Here is an 18,792-nt window from a genome sequence, read left to right as displayed (position 1 = left end):
TGTAAAGCTGAACAGAAATGGTAGAAGACTTTACTTATGAAATGTCTTCCTCATTATTAGAAATGATAAATGTTAGTAATTGGGGAGGAAGTTAATTTTGTTGAAGTCATTAATTCTTATTTGTTGCCATACTGTTAAACTGTTTTCTGATTAATTGGATATTTTGCATTAAGCAAAAATGATACAATATTTAAATATTATTCAAACTAATTTTCAGGGGATGATGGTTATGAACAAATTTCCAGTGATGAAGATGGAATTGCTGACTTGGAACGTGAAACATTTAAGTATCCAAACTTTGATGTTGAATACACTGCTGAAGACTTAGCTTCAGTTCCTCCTATGACGTACGATCCATATGATAGGGAACTTGTGCCACTTTTGTATTTCAACTGTCCATACAAGACAGCTTTTGAAATTGAAATCAGTAGAATGAAGGATCAAGGTCCAGATAAAGAAAATTCAGGGGCAATAGAAGCCTCAGTAAAGTTAACTGAACTGTTAGATTTATATCGGGAAGACAGAGGTGCAAAATGGGTAACAGCTTTAGAAGAAATTCCAAGTTTAATAATAAAAGGACTAAGTTATTTGCAATTGAAAAACACAAAACAAGACTCCCTTGGCCAGTTGGTGGACTGGACCATGCAAGCTTTAAACTTACAAGTAGCCCTTCGCCAACCCATTGCCTTAAATGTCCGACAACTTAAAGCTGGGACCAAATTAGTGTCCTCCCTAGCAGAGTGTGGAACTCAAGGAGTTGTGGGACTGCTACAAGCAGGAGTGATCAGTGGACTATTTGAGCTCCTCTTTGCTGATCATGTCTCATCTTCCCTTAAGTTAAATGCTTTTAAAGCTTTGGACAGTGTTATTAGTATGACAGAAGGAATGGAAGCCTTTTTAAGAGGTAGGCAGGGTGAAAAAAGTGGCTATCAAAAACTTCTGGAGCTCATACTTTTAGATCAGACTGTGAGGGTTGTCACTGCTGGTTCAGCTATCCTTCAGAAGTGCCATTTCTATGAAATCTTGTCAGAGATTAAAAGACTCGGTGACCATTTGGCAGAGAAGACTTCATCTGTTCCTAACAATGGTGAACCCGATCATGACACAGATACTGGACTTGAAAGGACAAACCCAGAATATGAAAATGAGGTAGAGGCTTCCATGGATATGGATCTTTTGGACTCCTCAAATATAAGTGAAGGAGAAATAGAGAAGCTTATTAACCTCCTAGAAGAAGTTTTCCATTTAATGGAAACTGCACCTCATACAATGATCCAGCCTCCTGTGAAGTCTTTCCCAACAATGGCACGTATTACTGGACCTCCAGAGAGGGATGACCCATATCCTGTTCTCTTTAGGTAAGACTTTTTTGGTTTGGGGAAATTACTCACAAATCATTAGAGGCAATTTTATGTGATTGATTTTTTTTATGTCTGTAGATAATGCTTATTTATGTAAGGATGCTTGATATTTCAAAATAGATAGTTGCGAAACAGAAGTATGTTACTGTGGATGAGCTATATTATGTGAGTATTTAAAGTAGTAATAGCAAGTTAAATACAGTAATAACAACAGTGTTTATATAAGCATGTCTGTGAGCAAGAATAAATGAGAAATTGCTGAGTTGCTTCTATGAAGGTGGTATAAGAGGATGATATAGGTAGGAGAGCTTTTCTGTGTGAACCTCTTTTTACTTTATCCCTCTAATATATTGTAATTTAAACTTATATTTTGCTAACTTAATTTTACAGTCCTGGTTAAACAAATCTTTAAGGTTCAGTTAGTATCTCTTTCTGCCATCTAACTCGCTAGTTATCTGTTGATACAGTTTTGCCATTAGTATCAGCACCTATAGGAAATTTTAAAATTTTCTTTTAATTTTTGAGACTTGTTTTGACATTTTGTCTCTAACTAATTTTCTAACTAATGGAGAAATACTATTTTTATTACTTTATTTCTTATATCTGTGATTAAATTGGCCTTTACTTGGGGCATAATGTAGTAACAGAAAATAGGGTATTTGTTTACTCTAAAGACTATAGAAGACCTACCTGTTCCTGTTTTTAGCTGAAACAGATCTGTCCCTAGTCTGAGTTCTTACAGAAGAGATGATAATTGCTAGAGCAGTTATCTGGTAGGAGATGAAGTCAAGAGTACAAGTGTAGGGGTTTGGCTTTGAATAAGAGAAAGGAAACCTTGTAAATATGTATGGGTACATTTATAGTATGGAGGTGGTAAAGGAGCCAAGGCACTTCTCACTGACCATTTTTAGTAAAGTAGGAGGTAAAGCTGTGCACTGAGGATGATTGAGGTTGGTGAGTGTAGGATAGTGATATTTTGAAATAGTTACTGAGGGGAAACTAGTAATTAACCATCTGTTAAATACTGTCATCTCCCTCCACCCCTGCCATAACTAGAAGAGGTATGTTTGGGTATCACACTTTAGGAAATAAAGGGTTTGGAATACTGCCTTAAGGAATTTAGATTTTGTTTTTAGAATGTGGAAAGATCTTGAATATGTGATATGATCGAAGTCATGTTCTAAGATGATATGTTACAAGATGTATTGCAGTGGAAAAGAAATTGGAGTTATTAGGTAGATAAGCCAATTTGAAGATTCTAGATAGTAGGTGTTGTCTTGAGTACTTGGCCTAATAAAGTGGCACTTACAAGGAAAGGAAAGACAATATTACTGTGTTACTATTAAGAAAATTTGTAAAAGAGCAGTTACTAGGACTTGGCGATTGGACCTGGCTAGGTAAAAGAAAAAGCTAAAGATATTTTAAAGTTGCTAGCTAGGGTAACTATGGAACTGTGGTTTTATTGACAGAAACTGGTAAATTGGAGGGAGAATGAATTTTGAAAGGAGACATTTGGAAGTATTGGTTTGAAATGATGGCAAGGCTCTAATGTTCTGGGTTGTGGTCTCCAAGATCACCCCCAAGATTTGCTAGGAGGACTCACAGGACTCACTGTTGTACTCACCACTATGATTTAATAAACAGCAAAAGGATACAAATCACAGTCAGCAAGGAAGAAAGTATGTAGGGAGAAGCCTAGGGAACTAGATAAGCTTCCAGAGTCCTTTCCCAATGTAGTCAAATAGGACCCAGTTAATTCCTCAGAAACAAATTGTGACAGCATGTGTGAGATGTTGCTTACTGAGGAAGCTTATTAGAATCTCAGCATCCAAGCTTATAATTGGAGGGTAGCTGCATAGACACCCAGTACATAACATATACCAGAATTCCAGATTCCCAGAAGGAAAGCTTATGTTCAGTGTAAATTCCATATCATTTGCATAAACAGTTTAGGCACAGAGAGTATTCTTAATCAGGTGGGCAGTGGGAACCCTCCCAAAATCCAAGTTCCCAGATGCCAGCCAAGAGCCAAACATTCAAGCAGTCCTTTCTAAGAATAAATACTCTGGGGCCTCCCATGTTAACTGTTTTCTAAATGAAGTGGTTAATGATGTTTTTTAGAGCACAGTAATTAGGGAGTTTTGTCTTTCTGAGAGTTCTTTTTGCCTTTGTAGTTATGTTACTAATGGTATTTACTGTCACGAAGTAGAAGCCTGAATTTAAGCAGTAATATGAAGAGGGGCCCAAGAAAAACCGGAATTATCCTCTGGAGGGCGGACGCCTTGTAGTAGAGGCTTCCCCTACTGGGTGAGTGTTCTAGGAACCCACCTGTATCAGTGTACCACCAGCTGGCATTGTTGTGAGAGGCTGTCTTCAGCTTCAGTGAAATTCTTTTGAAGATTCTTTCACTGTGTTCGCCCATTTCATGATGGGTGATTTACGAGCACACCATGCTGAGTGTTCAGCAGTTCTTGACCAGAAATGCATGACTGCTTCCCATTCACCTGATCTCTTCCCAAGCAGGTTTGTTTTTGGTTTTGTTTTTTGGCGACTTTTTTTTTGTTTCCCTGGATGAAAAAAGTCCTGAAAGGGAATCATTTTGCTGGTGTGGAAGAGGTGAAACAAAAAATGGCAGAAGGCATCCAAATTGACAAGTTCAAAAACTCTTTTGAGCAGTGGGAAAAAAATCTTGATAGGTATATTGCCTCAAATGGACGGTACTTTGAAGGTGACTGAAGTTTAAACATGTAAGAATAAATACACAATTTTTAATAAATAAACTCCAGGGGTTTTCTTAATTGTATGATTGAAGAGGCAATTTTATACTGTATGATTCTAACCGTAATAACATTTTGGAAAAGGCAAAATTATGGAGACAGTAAAAAAGATCAGTGATTGCTAGGGGTTCGGGGTGACGAAGGCGTGAATAGGTGGAGTGTAGAGTATTTTTAGGACAGTGAAAAGACTTTGTGCCCCAGCTGGTGTGCCTCAGTGGATTGAGCACTGGCCTGTGAACCAAAAGGTCCCATAAGTTCAATTCCCAGCCAGGGCCACATGTCTGAGTTGCAGGCCAAGTCCCCAGTTGGGGATTGTGCATGAGGCAGCTGATCGATGTTTCTCTGAGACATCAAAAGTCCTCTTTCTCCCTCCCTTTCTCTAAGAGTAAATAAAAATCTTTAAAAAGAAAGACTTTGTTTCAGTAGCAGTTGTATCTGTTTTGAGGTGTTGAGTAGATTCAGACTTTTTCTACCACTACTCTGTATGCTAAAAAATGATAAACTAGTCAGTAAAAATTAATAATTTGAAATTTTTTCTCTAGAGGTACTAATATAGATATGCTACCTATAATAAATCTGAGTATATTATATATATATTTTTATAGTATATGTCCTATGTTTTTCTAGACACAATAATTCAAATATCCCATGGGTAAATTAGGACTATGGTGAAAAAGAAGCATTTAATAAATATCCTCTAAAAAAGCCCCAGAATTTACAGTCAGGATTTACCCTGGAAAGAAACACTTATTTGTTCAACATCTGTTGAATGCTAGCTAGGAAAAAGCCTCACAGGCTTTTCACATTTGTTTGGTGCAGTGGAGAGAAGACTTGCTACTCACAGTATGATTTTTTTTTCTTAAGATTTTATTTGTTTTTAGAGAGAGGGGAAGGAAGAGAGAAAGAGAGGGAGAGAAACATAGATTAGTTTCCTCTCACACCCCCACAACCAGGGACCTGGTCCACAATCCAGGCATGTACCCTGGGTAGGAGTTGAACCAGTGAATTTTGTGTTCGCAGGCTGATGACACTCATTCCACCGAGCCACACCAACCAAGGCTCACATTATGTTTTTAGTTAAAGCAGTATATTGCTGAGGATAAGGGTTATGGCCATTAAAATATTTACCTCTCCTGTCTAATGACTGTTGAGTAAATGAAGAATGTTTTGTACTGAATATATACCAATTTTTCTACAGGTATCTTCACAGCCACCACTTCTTGGAGTTGGTTACCTTGCTCCTGTCAATTCCAGTAACAAGTGCCCATCCTGGTGTACTGCAAGCCACAAAAGATGTCTTAAAGTTTCTTGCACAGTCACAGAAAGGTCTTCTCTTTTTTATGTCAGAATATGAAGCAACAAATTTGTTGATCCGAGCTTTATGTCACCTTTATGATCAAGATGAAGAAGAAGGTCTCCAGTCTGATGGTGTTATTGATGATGCATTTGCCTTGTGGCTACAGGACTCAACACAGACATTGCAGTGTATTACAGAACTGTTCAACCACTTTCAGCGTTGTACAGCCAGTGAAGAAACTGACCATTCAGATCTCTTGGGAACCCTTCATAATCTTTATTTGATTACTTTTAATCCTGTGGGAAGATCAGCTGTTGGCCATGTTTTCAGTCTTGAGAAAAATCTCCAAAGTCTTATTACTCTAATGGAGTACTATTCCAAAGAAGCCTTAGGGTAAGTTCCTACTTACTCATTAAATTTTCTGTTATATTTGAAAACTGTATCATTAATGGGCTAGTTGTGTACAAGGTGTTACTTGACAGTAGAAACTATAATTACTTTTTTTCATAACACATAACTTACAGATTTAAGGATTAGAATGACAGAAATCTAAAAATAGAAAATGTGGCTGTGAAGCAATGGAATGGCTCTTTTATCAGCTTCTTCCTGGTTCCCCATGATGTTGACAAACATTGATTTGCTAATTTGTGTGGAGGGGAATCCTAAGGCACAGAAATATATATCTTAAGAGTAATGAGGACTGTTTCTGTCTTCTGCCTCTAAAGTATTCATGGTGTTCTGGTTTCAGAAGTACTTTGGGTGGGAGGGATTGAGAATAATACTCGTTTCAAAGGCCTGTCCAGCAGGGCAAAAGGTTTTACATATGAACAGAGAAACATAACATGCTGCTCCTGGCTCATGTCACACAAAGTAGAGGCAGGCATCCAGGTAACTGGCCTCGTAGTGGGGTCTTGATATGACTTCTTGAGTGATGTGTTTTTTAGTGAAAAGCAGACAACATTGGTTTCTATGTCAAGCTGTATCTTATCAGCTCTGTAGTGGAATCCCGAATAATGATGGCAGTAGATTGATTTATCATATTTGTTCCTATTTATCCAGAGTAGACAAACATATTAAAGGAGACCATTGAAGTGTACTTCTTTATGTTTTTTTGCTAATGAAGTATACTTGTTAATTGATCTTAATAGAATTTCACTTTCCATTGTGATACATGTGCTGTTTATATACTTTTAAGTAGTGGTTTTAAGTGAATTGAGGTAAAATTTGAAAGATTTATCATCTGTAGGAAATTACTCAGGTGTCATTGTAAAATTCCTTGATCTCTTTAAAACCAAGTAGAAAAAAATGTTTAAAATTGTTCCTGAAAAATTAGTTTTGTACTAAAAACTTAAAATCTTAATTTGTTTCAGTGATTCCAAGTCCAAGAAGTCAGTGGCTTATAATTATGCATGCATACTTATTTTGGTGGTGGTTCAGTCTTCTAGTGATGTCCAAATGCTAGAACATCATGCAGCATCTCTCTTGAAGCTTTGTAAGGCAGATGAAAACAATGCTAAATTGCAAGGTATGGAACTTGAGTTATTTTAAGCATTTATGATATGTGAAGGAAAAAACCTCTAAATGTCTATAATTAATGCTTTATTATATTTTGGTAATATACCTAGTAATATTATTTTTAATTCCCTGAAAGTACCTTTTATGAAGGTGTTTTGTATGGTATTCTTAAACAGACTTTTAGGAAATTGCTGAAAGTACCTTTTTCTGGAAAGTCATGGAAATTGGTGGATAGTTGAAGTTCTTAATCAAAAATGGAAGAAGTAGTTTAAAGATCTCAAAAGTTCAGTTTTGTGTGTAGTTTGCATGTGTGTGTTTTTTCTCTATATGTATTTCAAAGTACAACACTGCTGTAAGTACAACTTAGCCACAACTTTACCATTTGTGGTTAATTAACACGAGTGCATTTCTTGAAAGTGTAGAATAATGAATATGAACATTATATTCTAAAGTATATAAATATGTGGAATGAAGTTGATGGAAAGCCTTATGAGGATGGTCTGGAAAAGTTTAAGGTATCTAATTACAGTTTATTATTTTATTTTGGTTATTTTTCATTTGAGTAACACTCTATATGAGAGAGTATATGAAAGAGTTCGTTTTAAAAGGTATAGGAAAAATACTCAGATGTACACAGTTGTAATCCTTATGGAGGAGTGTAGAACCAAGGAAGACATGACTGTTTTTAGTTTTCCTTTAATCATTCCTATAAAATGTCTGAAATTGGTATATTGCTTTTTATAATAGAAGCCTTTTTTAGCCCTGGCTGGTGTGACTCAGTGGACTGAGTGCTGGCCTGGAAACCAAAGCATGTCCAGTTCGATTCCCAGTCAGGGCACGTGCCTGGGCATGCGGGCCAGGTCACCAGTAGTTTGAGAGGCAACCGTACATTGATGTTTCTCTCCCTCTCTTTCTCCCTCCCTTCCCCTCTCTCTAAAAATAAATAAAATCTTTAAAAACAGAAAAGAAGGCTTTTGTAAAAATATACTTGGTGATAGGTATTGGTCATAGCTTGTATGAGAATTTTGAGTTCAGTTGTAAATGGTATATTTTATTTGTGTTTGTTTTATAAACAAAGTTTCCTGTTATTATTTTGGGTGGTAGTGTACTTTTAATTTTATAAAGGCAGATTAGGAAAATGACAAGTTTAAAAGAATTTAAAGTTCGTGTTAATGGAAAAGGCACTCAGTAAATGTCCCCCCCTCCACAGGTTTGATCCTGTTAGAAATTAATACATTTTGTGCATGCTTTTTTAGAGTTGGGAGGTAGCAACAGCATTAAGTGAATAACCTTTGTTATTAGTTTATAAGCAGTTTTATTAAAAAGATTTTTAATATTGCAAGAACAATTTAATTATATTGTCTTGTTTGAACATGTAAATGTTGAATTTTTCAGAAACCAAATACTAAGAGTGATCACTTCTTATTTCTAAATCATTATAGTAGGGCATTTATATTTTATTTCATTTTAATTTTCTTTGTGGGGCCTGGGATGTGTTGCTGCCACAGAGTGATCAGTGGAGCCAGCGCTGTTTTTTTTGTAAGCCATTATTTAATTGTATTTTTTTCCATTACTATTTATCTCCCTTATATCCCTCTTCCTCCCCCCGACAACCACCACACTGTTGTCAGTGTCCGTGAGTCCTTTTTCTTCTTTGCTGGATTCCTCCACCTTCGCCCCCAACCATCCCCCTTGCCTAGAGCTGTCAGCCTGCTCTCTATCTATGAGTCTTTCTCTATTTTGCCTGTTAGTTCAGTTTGTTCATTAGATTTCACATATGAGTGAAATCATATGGTACTTGTCTTTCTTATATTCCATTTTAAAGTTTAAGGACTTAGACATAAGTTTATACCTATGTGAAATTTAGATTACTGAAATCAATTTGTATCTGATAATGTTTTTCTTTGGGAAAGTAGCTTTGTTTCCTTTGTTATAAAGGCTTTTATTTTAAAATATTATATTATAAATTATTCTTTTTGTTTTTAAGAACTTGGCAAGTGGCTTGAACCTCTGAAAAACCTTAGGTTTGAAATTAACTGCATTCCAAACCTAATTGAATATGTTAAACAGGTAAGTAAAACTTAAAAGTACCTGTTTTTTTTTAACTACATGGAAATATATAGAAATAGTACTTGTGTAGATGCAGTAATTGTTAAGTGTAGTGCTTGATTTCCTAGACTTTGTGAGTACAGATTGGTACATGAATGTAGGTAGTGGGTGTGTGGTTATGTATATACATGAATGAACATGCACACAACCCCTTGTTTTCTGCTTTCCGCTTTCCAATATCAGATTTCTTTCTATTTTTTCTCTCAAATCAGAGTAATATCACCTACCATTTTAATGACATTCACAAAAGTTTTAAAGTTAAATGCTATGAGGATGTAACATATAGTTGTTTTCAGTTAATGAAAAAGAATTTTCTTTAAAAGTTTTAGGTGAAAATTGATGGAGACAAGTCCAGATAATTACAGTGGGGGCTAGTTCTGTTTTTGTTAATTTGGGATAGTCAAATCTGCCATTGAAATAATTCATAAAAGGTAAAAAATTCATAAAAGGTGAAAAATAATAAAATTCATAATACTACAGTTGAAAAATTTATATACAATTCAAGTAATTGATAATAAAAAATTCATTAAAGTCATTGCATTGTTAGCCCTGGCTGATGTGGCTTAGTTGATTAGAGTGTTGTCCTGTAAACCAAAATGTTGGGGTTTCGATTCCTGATCAGGACACATAGGTTGGGGTTTGATCCCCAGTCAGGGCATGTTTGAGAGGCAGCTAATCAGTGTTTCTTTCTCACATTGAAGTTTTTTTCTGTCTCTAAAATCAAAAAACATCTAAAAATTTTTAAAAATCATTGCAATGCTAGTTTTAGAAGTTTAAAAATTTTTCTTTGGTTCTTAGTTAATACAATGTGTATACATAGACATTGAGGGCTAAAAGTGCTCACAGATGCATAAAAAGTTTTACACTAGAGACGCAGAATCGACCTTGAGTGATCTTTCATTTAACACATAAACTGTGTGTATGCGTGTGAGTGCTGATAAACCATCTTTGTCTTGGAATTGAAATGTCTGTAGTATATTGTCTAATCTGTTGCTCTTCTGACCTAGCAGCAGAGTACCATTTGGGTTTATCTGCTTGGGTTTTCTTTACTGACTTGTCTGCCCTTATCTTTTTACTCCACCTCTCCTGAGAGTACTTTTACCTCCCATGGTACCACTATATTCTTCTTTGTTCCTTACTCTGTGCCTCAGATGACCATCTATAGCTTTCAATTATATTCAGTCTTTCATTTAGCAGAAGTATAGTAATGTCTTGTAAATGTAGATGGTCATGTGTTCAGGATACTCGTGGCCCAGTTTTTAAAAGGTTCAGTTCTAGAAATTTGAATTTGATGCTGTAATTAAAAGATTTTTTATTTTTATGTAAATCTTTATCCCATTAGTTGTTATTATAAGTGACTCTCATTCCAAGATATATTAAAAACAGTCAAGGTAAGACTGAAACTTCACTCTGTGGCTCCCTGCTACCTTATGTAATTAGTGGAATTATTAAAAGGCAACAAGGAAGAAATTAGAGAAAAAGATAACCTAAGGTCCAAAACTATGAGGGAAAGGAATTAGTTTATTTTTAGTTTCTCCTCTGAGTTTTAAAAGTTGAAATAGTACCATTTTAAAATGTTCCTTCTACGTTTTTAAAAACCATCTATATGCTGCTCTGTAAAAACTCCAAAAAAAAAAAAAAGAAATTGAAGCATTACTATTTGTTGCCAGGAAGCATAGCATTGGGCAAGTGCTAGGACATAGGGAACTATATATTTTTTCCCCTGTAACCATGCCCCAATTGACCATCAAAACTAGACTCTGTGGTATCTGCATTATTAAAAAATTGCACGTTATGTGGTTCTGAAACATTTCCTGTTGTTTCTTCAGTTTTGAAAGAGGTTTATTACCCCTAGGGCTTTGTAAAATCAGAGTCATTGGTTCATTGTTGGGAGAGAGTATGTATAGAAAGAGTATACAAAAAGGAGCTATTTAAAAATTTTAATACAGAGAGTGTCATACATTTCTGTATGTTACCTTTGTTTTAGTACTTCTCAATATACTTGTACTTTGCAATTATTCATTTTATTTATATAATATCATATGGTAACAACATGCCAAAGATCAAATAGCCTTTGTAAACTTTATTAGCCTCTTAAATTTAGTTAAGAAATTTTAAATGACGTACCCGTAAGTACTTAACTTGAAACTCATATTTTTAATTAATGCCCTCTCTGGAATTGTCTCTTGATATGATAGGTACTAAGAAATTCAATTTTTTGTTTATTTTTATTTTTAAAGAATATCGATAATTTGATGACTCCAGAAGGAGTTGGCCTTACTACTGCCTTGCGTGTTCTCTGTAATGTGGCATGCCCACCACCCCCTGTTGAAGGTAATGTGGATGCTGTATTTTTAAAACTATCATTTTTAAGCCTAGTATGAATATCATTTCTTAAATAAAATATTCAAACAGCTTAACTAATTATTAACATACAAGTAATTAGTTTTTCTTTTCCTCTTATCCTATATAAAGGTCAACAGAAAGACCTCAAATGGAATCTTGCTGTTATTCAGCTTTTTTCTGCTGAAGGAATGGACACCTTTATTCGGGTTCTGCAAAAATTGAACAGTATTTTGACTCAGCCTTGGAGGCTCCATGTCAACATGGGGACTACACTTCACAGAGTTACTACTATTTCAATGGCTCGCTGCACACTCACTCTTCTTAAAACCATGTTAACGGAACTCCTGAGAGGTGGCTCCTTTGAGTTTAAGGATATGCGTGTTCCTTCAGCACTTGTGACTTTACACATGCTCCTGTGCTCTATCCCCCTCTCAGGTCGTTTGGATAGTGATGAACAGAAAATTCAGAATGATATCATTGATATTTTGCTGACTTTTACACAAGGAGTTAATGAAAAACTCACAATCTCAGAAGAGACTCTGGCCAATAATACTTGGTCTTTAATGTTAAAAGAAGTACTTTCTTCAATCTTGAAGGTTCCTGAAGGATTTTTTTCTGGACTCATACTCCTTTCAGAGCTGCTGCCTCTACCATTGCCCATGCAAACAACTCAGGTATCACTTCCATATAACATGAATCTTATAAATGACTGTAGTAACACTTTTTTAAAAGCCAGTGGTTTTGTTAAAACAAAAACAAAAACAACCCTCATCCCCTTCCCCTAAAAAAGACATAAAGTAACTGGGTGAGGGTGAGATAAAACTGATGCAAGTTGGTCATTAAGGAAATATGGGGTCATATTTTAAATAAATTTTTGTTAATGTGAATTTTATTATGCTGTTATGTATACTTGTACTTTTGTTATTTTTAAATCCTTTTTTTCCTCCTGTGTTAGAATTTGTCATTAACTAGGTTGCTTCACCAATGGACTCTGCTCTACTGACTGCTAACCTGAGAACAATATTTTTTAGTTGCATTGAATTAAAGCAAATGTTTAATTGTATAATAGATGTTTTAATCATCTTAAATGTTTTCAGCATGTAGTAAAGATGTTCTTTTCATAACAATTCTTCCTGAACAGTTTTTGTGACTATAAATAAATATTTCAAAATCTACGAACACATACATTATACTTTTTTAACAGGTTATTGAGCCACATGATATATCAGTGGCACTCAACACCCGAAAATTGTGGAGCATGCACCTTCATGTTCACGCAAAGTTGCTCCAAGAAATAGTTCGCTCTTTCTCTGGCACAACCTGCCAGCCCATTCAACATATGTTACGGCGTATTTGTGTTCAATTATGTGACCTTGCCTCACCAACTGCACTTCTGATTATGAGAACTGTGTTGGATTTGATTGTAGAAGACTTGCAAAGGTATTTTCTTCTTTTTTTTTTTTAAATCCTCACCCGAGGATATGTTTATTGATTTTAGAGAAAGAGGAAGGGAGACAGAAAAACATCGATCGGTTGCCTTTTGTATGGGCCCTAACTGGGGACTGAACCTGCAACATAGGTGTATGTCCTGACCTGGGGTCAAACCCACATCCTTTTTGGTGTGTGGGCCGATGTTCCAACTAACTGAGGCACCCGGCTAGGGTGATATTTTCATTTTGCATAAATTTTTTTTAAGTTATTCTTGACACAGACACATTTTTTTTTCCACTTAGAATTTATAAACCAGGGTTTAGAAAGCTCAGATAAGATACATACATACAAATATACACATACACATATGCATATACACACACCTATACATATATTAGTATAGATTATTTTTAATCAGAAAATTTTATTATTTCATGTGCAAATTACCTTGAAGGTCTTGATTTTATGTATTTGAAAGATGAACCAACCATAAAGTACTTTGATTTGAGAAAATATATTTTTGAAAACCCAAATTTATAAAATTATGTAGTAATTGTAAAATTCCAGAAAAATTGTTATACCCAAGAAATTAAGTGTTTTATATGAGATTGTTCTGAATTCATACATGTTGAAAAATAAATATTAGTTAAATATTGCCTTAAAATCAAGAACTTTGTTTTCTAAATGTATTGATTTTATTTCAGCACTTCAGAAGATAAAGAAAAACAGTATACTAGCCAAACCACCAGGTTGCTTGCTCTTCTTGATGCTCTGGCTTCACACAAAGCTTGTAAATTAGCTATTTTGCATCTAATTAATGGAACTATTAAAGGTGATGAAAAATATGCAGAGATATTTCAGGATCTGTTAGCTTTGGTGCGGTCTCCTGGAGACAGTGTTATTCGCCAACAGTGTGTTGAATATATCACATCCATTTTGCAGTCTCTCTGTGATCAGGTATTTACAGTTACTTTGTAACTTCTGTGTGTGCGTGTGTGTGTGTGTGTGTGTGTGTGTGTGTATGCCTGTGTCTGTCTAAAAGCTGTCGATGTAACTCTTAGCTGTCAACAAGGATATCACCTGTTTTATTGCTCTTGCTGTTGTTCAGGGAGGTGAATTTGACTAGGAACCAACAGTAAAATTGTTTAGTGCTTCAAAGCTTCATTTGGGTTTGTACTTCACAGATTTCTTTGAAGAACTCGCCTTTTTTTATGAGATTGCATCCTTGGATAGTTGCTTTATGTGCCATAGTATTATTAGTTTCAGGTGTACAACACAGTGATTAAGCATTTATAAAACTTAGGAAGTGATCACCCTGAGAAGTCTAAAGCCACACATAGTCATTTCAATATTATTGGCTATATATTCTATGCTATACTTTATATCCCATGACTATTATTATAGCTGGCAATTTGTACATCTTAATTCCTTCCCCTTTTTCACCCATCACCCAAACTCCCCCTTCCATCCAGCAACCATCGAAATGTTTTCTGTATCTGATGAGTTTGTTTCTGTTTTGTTTGTTCCTTTATTTATTTTTTTGATTCCACGTATAAGTGAAATCATAGAGTATTTGTCTCTCTGTTTGACTTTTGTCACTTAGCATTTTGCCCTCTAGGTCCCATCTGTGTTGTTACAAACACCATCAAGGTTTTATTTTTTATGGCTCAGAAATAATTCTTTTAGGACAGTTTTTGAAGGCATCACAGGCTACTACAGTTTCAGTGTTTTTCAGACTACCGTGTTTATAGCTGCTGACTAAAAGTAGTAGTATTTCTCCCTGCTGTCTTTGTTACTGACTTCCACTTTATAATTCCGTGATTTAGTGAGAATTGTTTTAATTTTGGAAGCTTATTGTGATTGGGATCTTTGTAGAGTTTTATGCCTAATCACATCCTAGCTTGTCAAAATGCTTCTGCTCTCTAATCTTCATGTGTGATTTTTTTTTTCAGGCAGAACATTTTTAATAGGTTCCCATGTTGGAAGAGTATCATCTTCTAGCTAACAAAAACTTAGTTTGTATTACTCGTTTTCATGAAAAGGGGACCTGGTGGAAAGTATTTTGGCACTGGTAGAAAGAATATTTTAACTTCATATACATCAAAATGTCCATTTGACTGGTATTTATTATATAATCCACATTAGCTTTTATGACTCCTGAAGAACACTATAGTATCCCAGCTGCTTTGATCACTTAGATATTCTTGGCCTCAATTATTACCTTTCCCTTCTGATTCTAGTTTTATAGTTTTAACTTAAGTTGAATACTGGTTTCAATGTGTTGAAGTTATTAAAGGCGATGAAACATACCTAAAAATGTTCCTGTAAAATACACTTCTATAAAAAGAGTAGTGGGAATTTTTAGTTATTGTTGGCTAAACTTGCTTAATATTGAAAAACTTGAATTTTAAATATATATAAAAGCAAGAGGAAGATATGTAGTTGGAAGATTGTGTTCAAATGTTTATTTGCTTCATCCCTTTTTGTGATGCTTTAAAATCAAATATAGATATATTTATTAAAATTCATTTCTCTGATTGATTTTTAAGAAATTTAAAAATACTGAAATGAATAATACAGTGATCTAAAATATTTTAATACCAAAAGTACTTTAGTTAACCGGTTGAGATTACAAACTATACTTAGTGCAATACAGAAGGAAAATTTTTAAGAGATGTTCTTTTAAAAATAAGAATATTGTAAAGTAAAATATTTAGTCTTAATTTCTTTAGGTATGTATTCTTGTATTAACTTTTACAAGAGGGCAATATGACTCCTTTGTTCTTAATGTGTTTGAACATATGTTTAGGGTGGGTGTGTAACTATTTTCATGTGTTAATTACTAAATATTAAATGCTGTGTGTTTCTGAAATAAAAATGCTAAGAGATGATGATAATTGCTTTTAAAAATTATTTTTTCCTATTCCTCTTCTCCTTCATAGGACATTGCACTTATTTTGCCAAACTCTTCTGAAGGTTCTACTTCTGAAGTAGAGCAGCTCTCCAATTCTCTACCAAACAAAGAATTGATGACCTCAATCTGTGACTGTCTACTAGCTGTGCTAGCTAACTCTGAGAGCAGCTACAACTGTTTACTCACATGTGTCAGAACAATGATGTTTCTTGCAGAGCATGATTATGGATTATTTCATTTAAAAAGGTAATGTTTTATCATTTAATATACTCTTAGGTTTAATTTTTCACTCAATTACCCCCATATTAATTAATTCATAGCTATTGTAGAAGGTTGAAGGTGTGAGAAGAAATTTTATATTTATGGAAAAGATTTATTAGCAGTAGTGTGTGCTAATAATGGAATCTTCAGGATTAAAAATATAAATTGAATAGACAGGCAAATTCATATGGGCATCTTAGAGTATTTAAGGAAATCTGATTGTTTCAAGGATGTTAATTCATGTTTAAGATAATTTGTTTTGTTGATATATTCACCATAGTCCTTCAAAGGTGTTAACAGTGTGATATTATGGACCCTAAAGTTAAAAGTGCTGATTCTCTGTTTTTTATTTTCTAGAGGAATGGCTGAGGTGGAATTAATTTGAAATGATATTGAACGTAAACCTCATGCTGCTTTAGTCTCTCAAATGTAATTTCTGCTCTGTCTATGCCTTCACTTTTTCTTCATGCTGGCTATTACATAGATTTTCTTGGGAATTGGTAGATGTAAGGTTATGAGATAGAAAAGAGGAAACATGTATGTGCTTCTTATTAATTCTGGTAACATTATTTCAAAAGATAAGTTTCAGGATTGTGTTTGATGCTGGCTCTTTCCTTCTCCACCTCTTTCTCCTGATAAACCTGTATCCTCTCCTGTATTTTCTTAGTTGGTAACACCTTTAGAACATCCAAGTTTTTTTCCCCGACTCTCCTCATTTCTTAGTCTCTCACCAAAATCTTTAACTTTACTTCTTGACTGTCCTTTTCCCTGTTGCCTGGATATTTATTACATATCCTTTAAAACTCACCTATACACTACACTTTCAAGTCAAAAAACTTTTCCTGATCTGTCCATTACTGGCTGGCTTAGGTGCTCTCACAGATACCCTTTGCACACCTCTGCCATAATATTATTATATGTGATGTTTTGGTTTTGCTTGATTCAGGTTTCTGGTCCTTTTTTTAATCTGTAATTTTTTCCTAGGTTATCTTAATCTTTTCTCTTTTCTCCCTTTGTCTCTGGTCTTTATGGTAAGCTTCAAGTAACCCATATATTGGTTTGACATCTCTACTTGGCTATCAAATGGGCTTCTCAAACTGGACAGATCTAGTGCAGAGCTCTTAATGTTCTTGCTTCAAACATATTTCTGTCTTGCTCATGCCAGTAAATGTTATCCCCATCCACTGAAGTATACTACCAAAACTTCAAGATTCTTGAGTCTTCTCTTTTCCTCACTCTTTACATGCAGTCCATCAGTAAGCCCAGTGGATTATACCTACAGAATACATCCTGAATCTGATCGCTTTTTCCACCTTCATAGTTACCACTCTTATCCAGTGTTCACTGTCAGTTCTTGCATGAGCCATTGGGATAGCCTCCAATCTGATCTCCTTGCTTCCACTATTGTCTCCCTGAAATCCATTTTCTCAGTGCTCAGGCTTAACTTTTTAAACTTAAAACAGATACATATCATTGTTTTGCATAAATTCTTCTGATGGTGTCTGGTTGCACTGCAAATAAAATCTAACCTCTATAATGATCTTTAAGTCTCTATACAGTTTGGTCCTTGCTCATTTCTTTGTCTTATCTCATAACTGTTTTATCCTTTGTTTTGCTCCCTGTCAAGCTAATTTCTCTCTGCAGACTCCCCCTCCCCAAATGTTTTTCCACTAGATCCTTCTAGAGTTTACTTCCTCACTTTGACCAGGCATAAATATATTTCTGTCTAAATACCTGTCTAAAATAGCCTATCCTTTGTATCCCCAATTCTCCCCATTTCTTATCCCTTTTAATATTTTTTACTGCACTTATACTGTTTGATATTATATAGATTTATTGCTTATTTGTTTGTCTCCCTCACTAGAATACAGCATACACGAGGACAGGGATTGTGTCTTCTTGACTATAACCTTCCCATCACCTAGAAACCTGATACATGGTAGGCACTATGAAAGAATAAAAATGAATACTAGATCGCTTGGTCCACAAATATTTATTGAATGCATTCTCTGGGCCAGACAGTTTTCTAGGTGCTGGGATTCAGTTTAAAAAATTGCTTACTTTCTTGGTGCTTTCGCCCTACTAGAGGTAGACAGGCAATAAACACGTAAGTAATATACATAGTATGTTTCAGAAAAACATGAAGTAGAACAGTGGGATAGTGAGTGTTAGAGTGAAGGTGCAAGTTGTCATTTGAAATAAGGGGAGGTGATTAGGGAAGTCCTCGCTAAGAAGATGACCCTTGAAAAAAAGACCAAGACCTAAAGGAGGTGAGGAGTAAAACATTAATACCTTGGCAGAGAACAATTGGAGATAGCATGCCTAACGTCTGAGAAATAGCTGTGAGGTCACAGTGCCTGCTCTTCCAGTACATTAGCAAGGAGAAAAGTGATAGGGCACAGACTCAGAGAAGTAATGAGGGGGTAAAGAGGGAGGGAGATTATCAAGGGCCTTGAGAGGTTATAAGGGCCACTGAAAAGTTTTGAGCAGAGTTGTAGTATGATCTGGCTTTTATTTGCTTGTTTTGGGGTTTTTTTTTTTTTTTTAGTATAAGCAAATCTCTGTATACTTTTACAAAAAGTCCTTAGAACAACCCTGAGACAGGTCCCACCTAAAGAAATTTTTTGAGATAGTTTCACACTTTAATGAAAATTGCATGAGCAGTAGTATATAGCATTTGTGTGTGTGTGTGTGTGTGTGTGTGTGTGTGTGTGTGTGTATTGATTGAATCAGTCTGTACTGATAACTTTAATTTCATCCAATATCAGAAAATTGACTAAC

General features: G+C 35.0%; 1 protein-coding gene across 2 annotated transcripts in view; it reads left to right on the top strand.

Moving 5' to 3' along the window:
* VIRMA (vir like m6A methyltransferase associated) overlaps positions 1–18,792 on the top strand; it is a 59,964-nt gene that overhangs the window by 30,690 nt on the left and 10,482 nt on the right. For both annotated transcript variants that reach the window (XM_045861090.1, XM_045861089.1), the window contains exons 8-16: positions 218–1,358; positions 5,337–5,828; positions 6,806–6,960; positions 8,938–9,020; positions 11,300–11,393; positions 11,535–12,079; positions 12,610–12,845; positions 13,541–13,793; positions 15,779–15,996. In XM_045861090.1, coding sequence (XP_045717046.1) covers positions 218–1,358; positions 5,337–5,828; positions 6,806–6,960; positions 8,938–9,020; positions 11,300–11,393; positions 11,535–12,079; positions 12,610–12,845; positions 13,541–13,793; positions 15,779–15,996 — 3,217 coding nt within the window. The remainder of the gene's footprint in view (positions 1–217; positions 1,359–5,336; positions 5,829–6,805; positions 6,961–8,937; positions 9,021–11,299; positions 11,394–11,534; positions 12,080–12,609; positions 12,846–13,540; positions 13,794–15,778; positions 15,997–18,792) is intronic.

Source organism: Phyllostomus hastatus, unplaced genomic scaffold (genome assembly GCF_019186645.2).
Source record: "Phyllostomus hastatus isolate PE091 unplaced genomic scaffold, TTU_PhHast_1.1 phas_scaffold_21, whole genome shotgun sequence".
NCBI lineage: Eukaryota > Metazoa > Chordata > Mammalia > Chiroptera > Phyllostomidae > Phyllostomus > Phyllostomus hastatus.
Note: the sequence above shows the minus strand (reverse complement) of the source record. Positions and strands in the feature narration are given on the sequence as shown.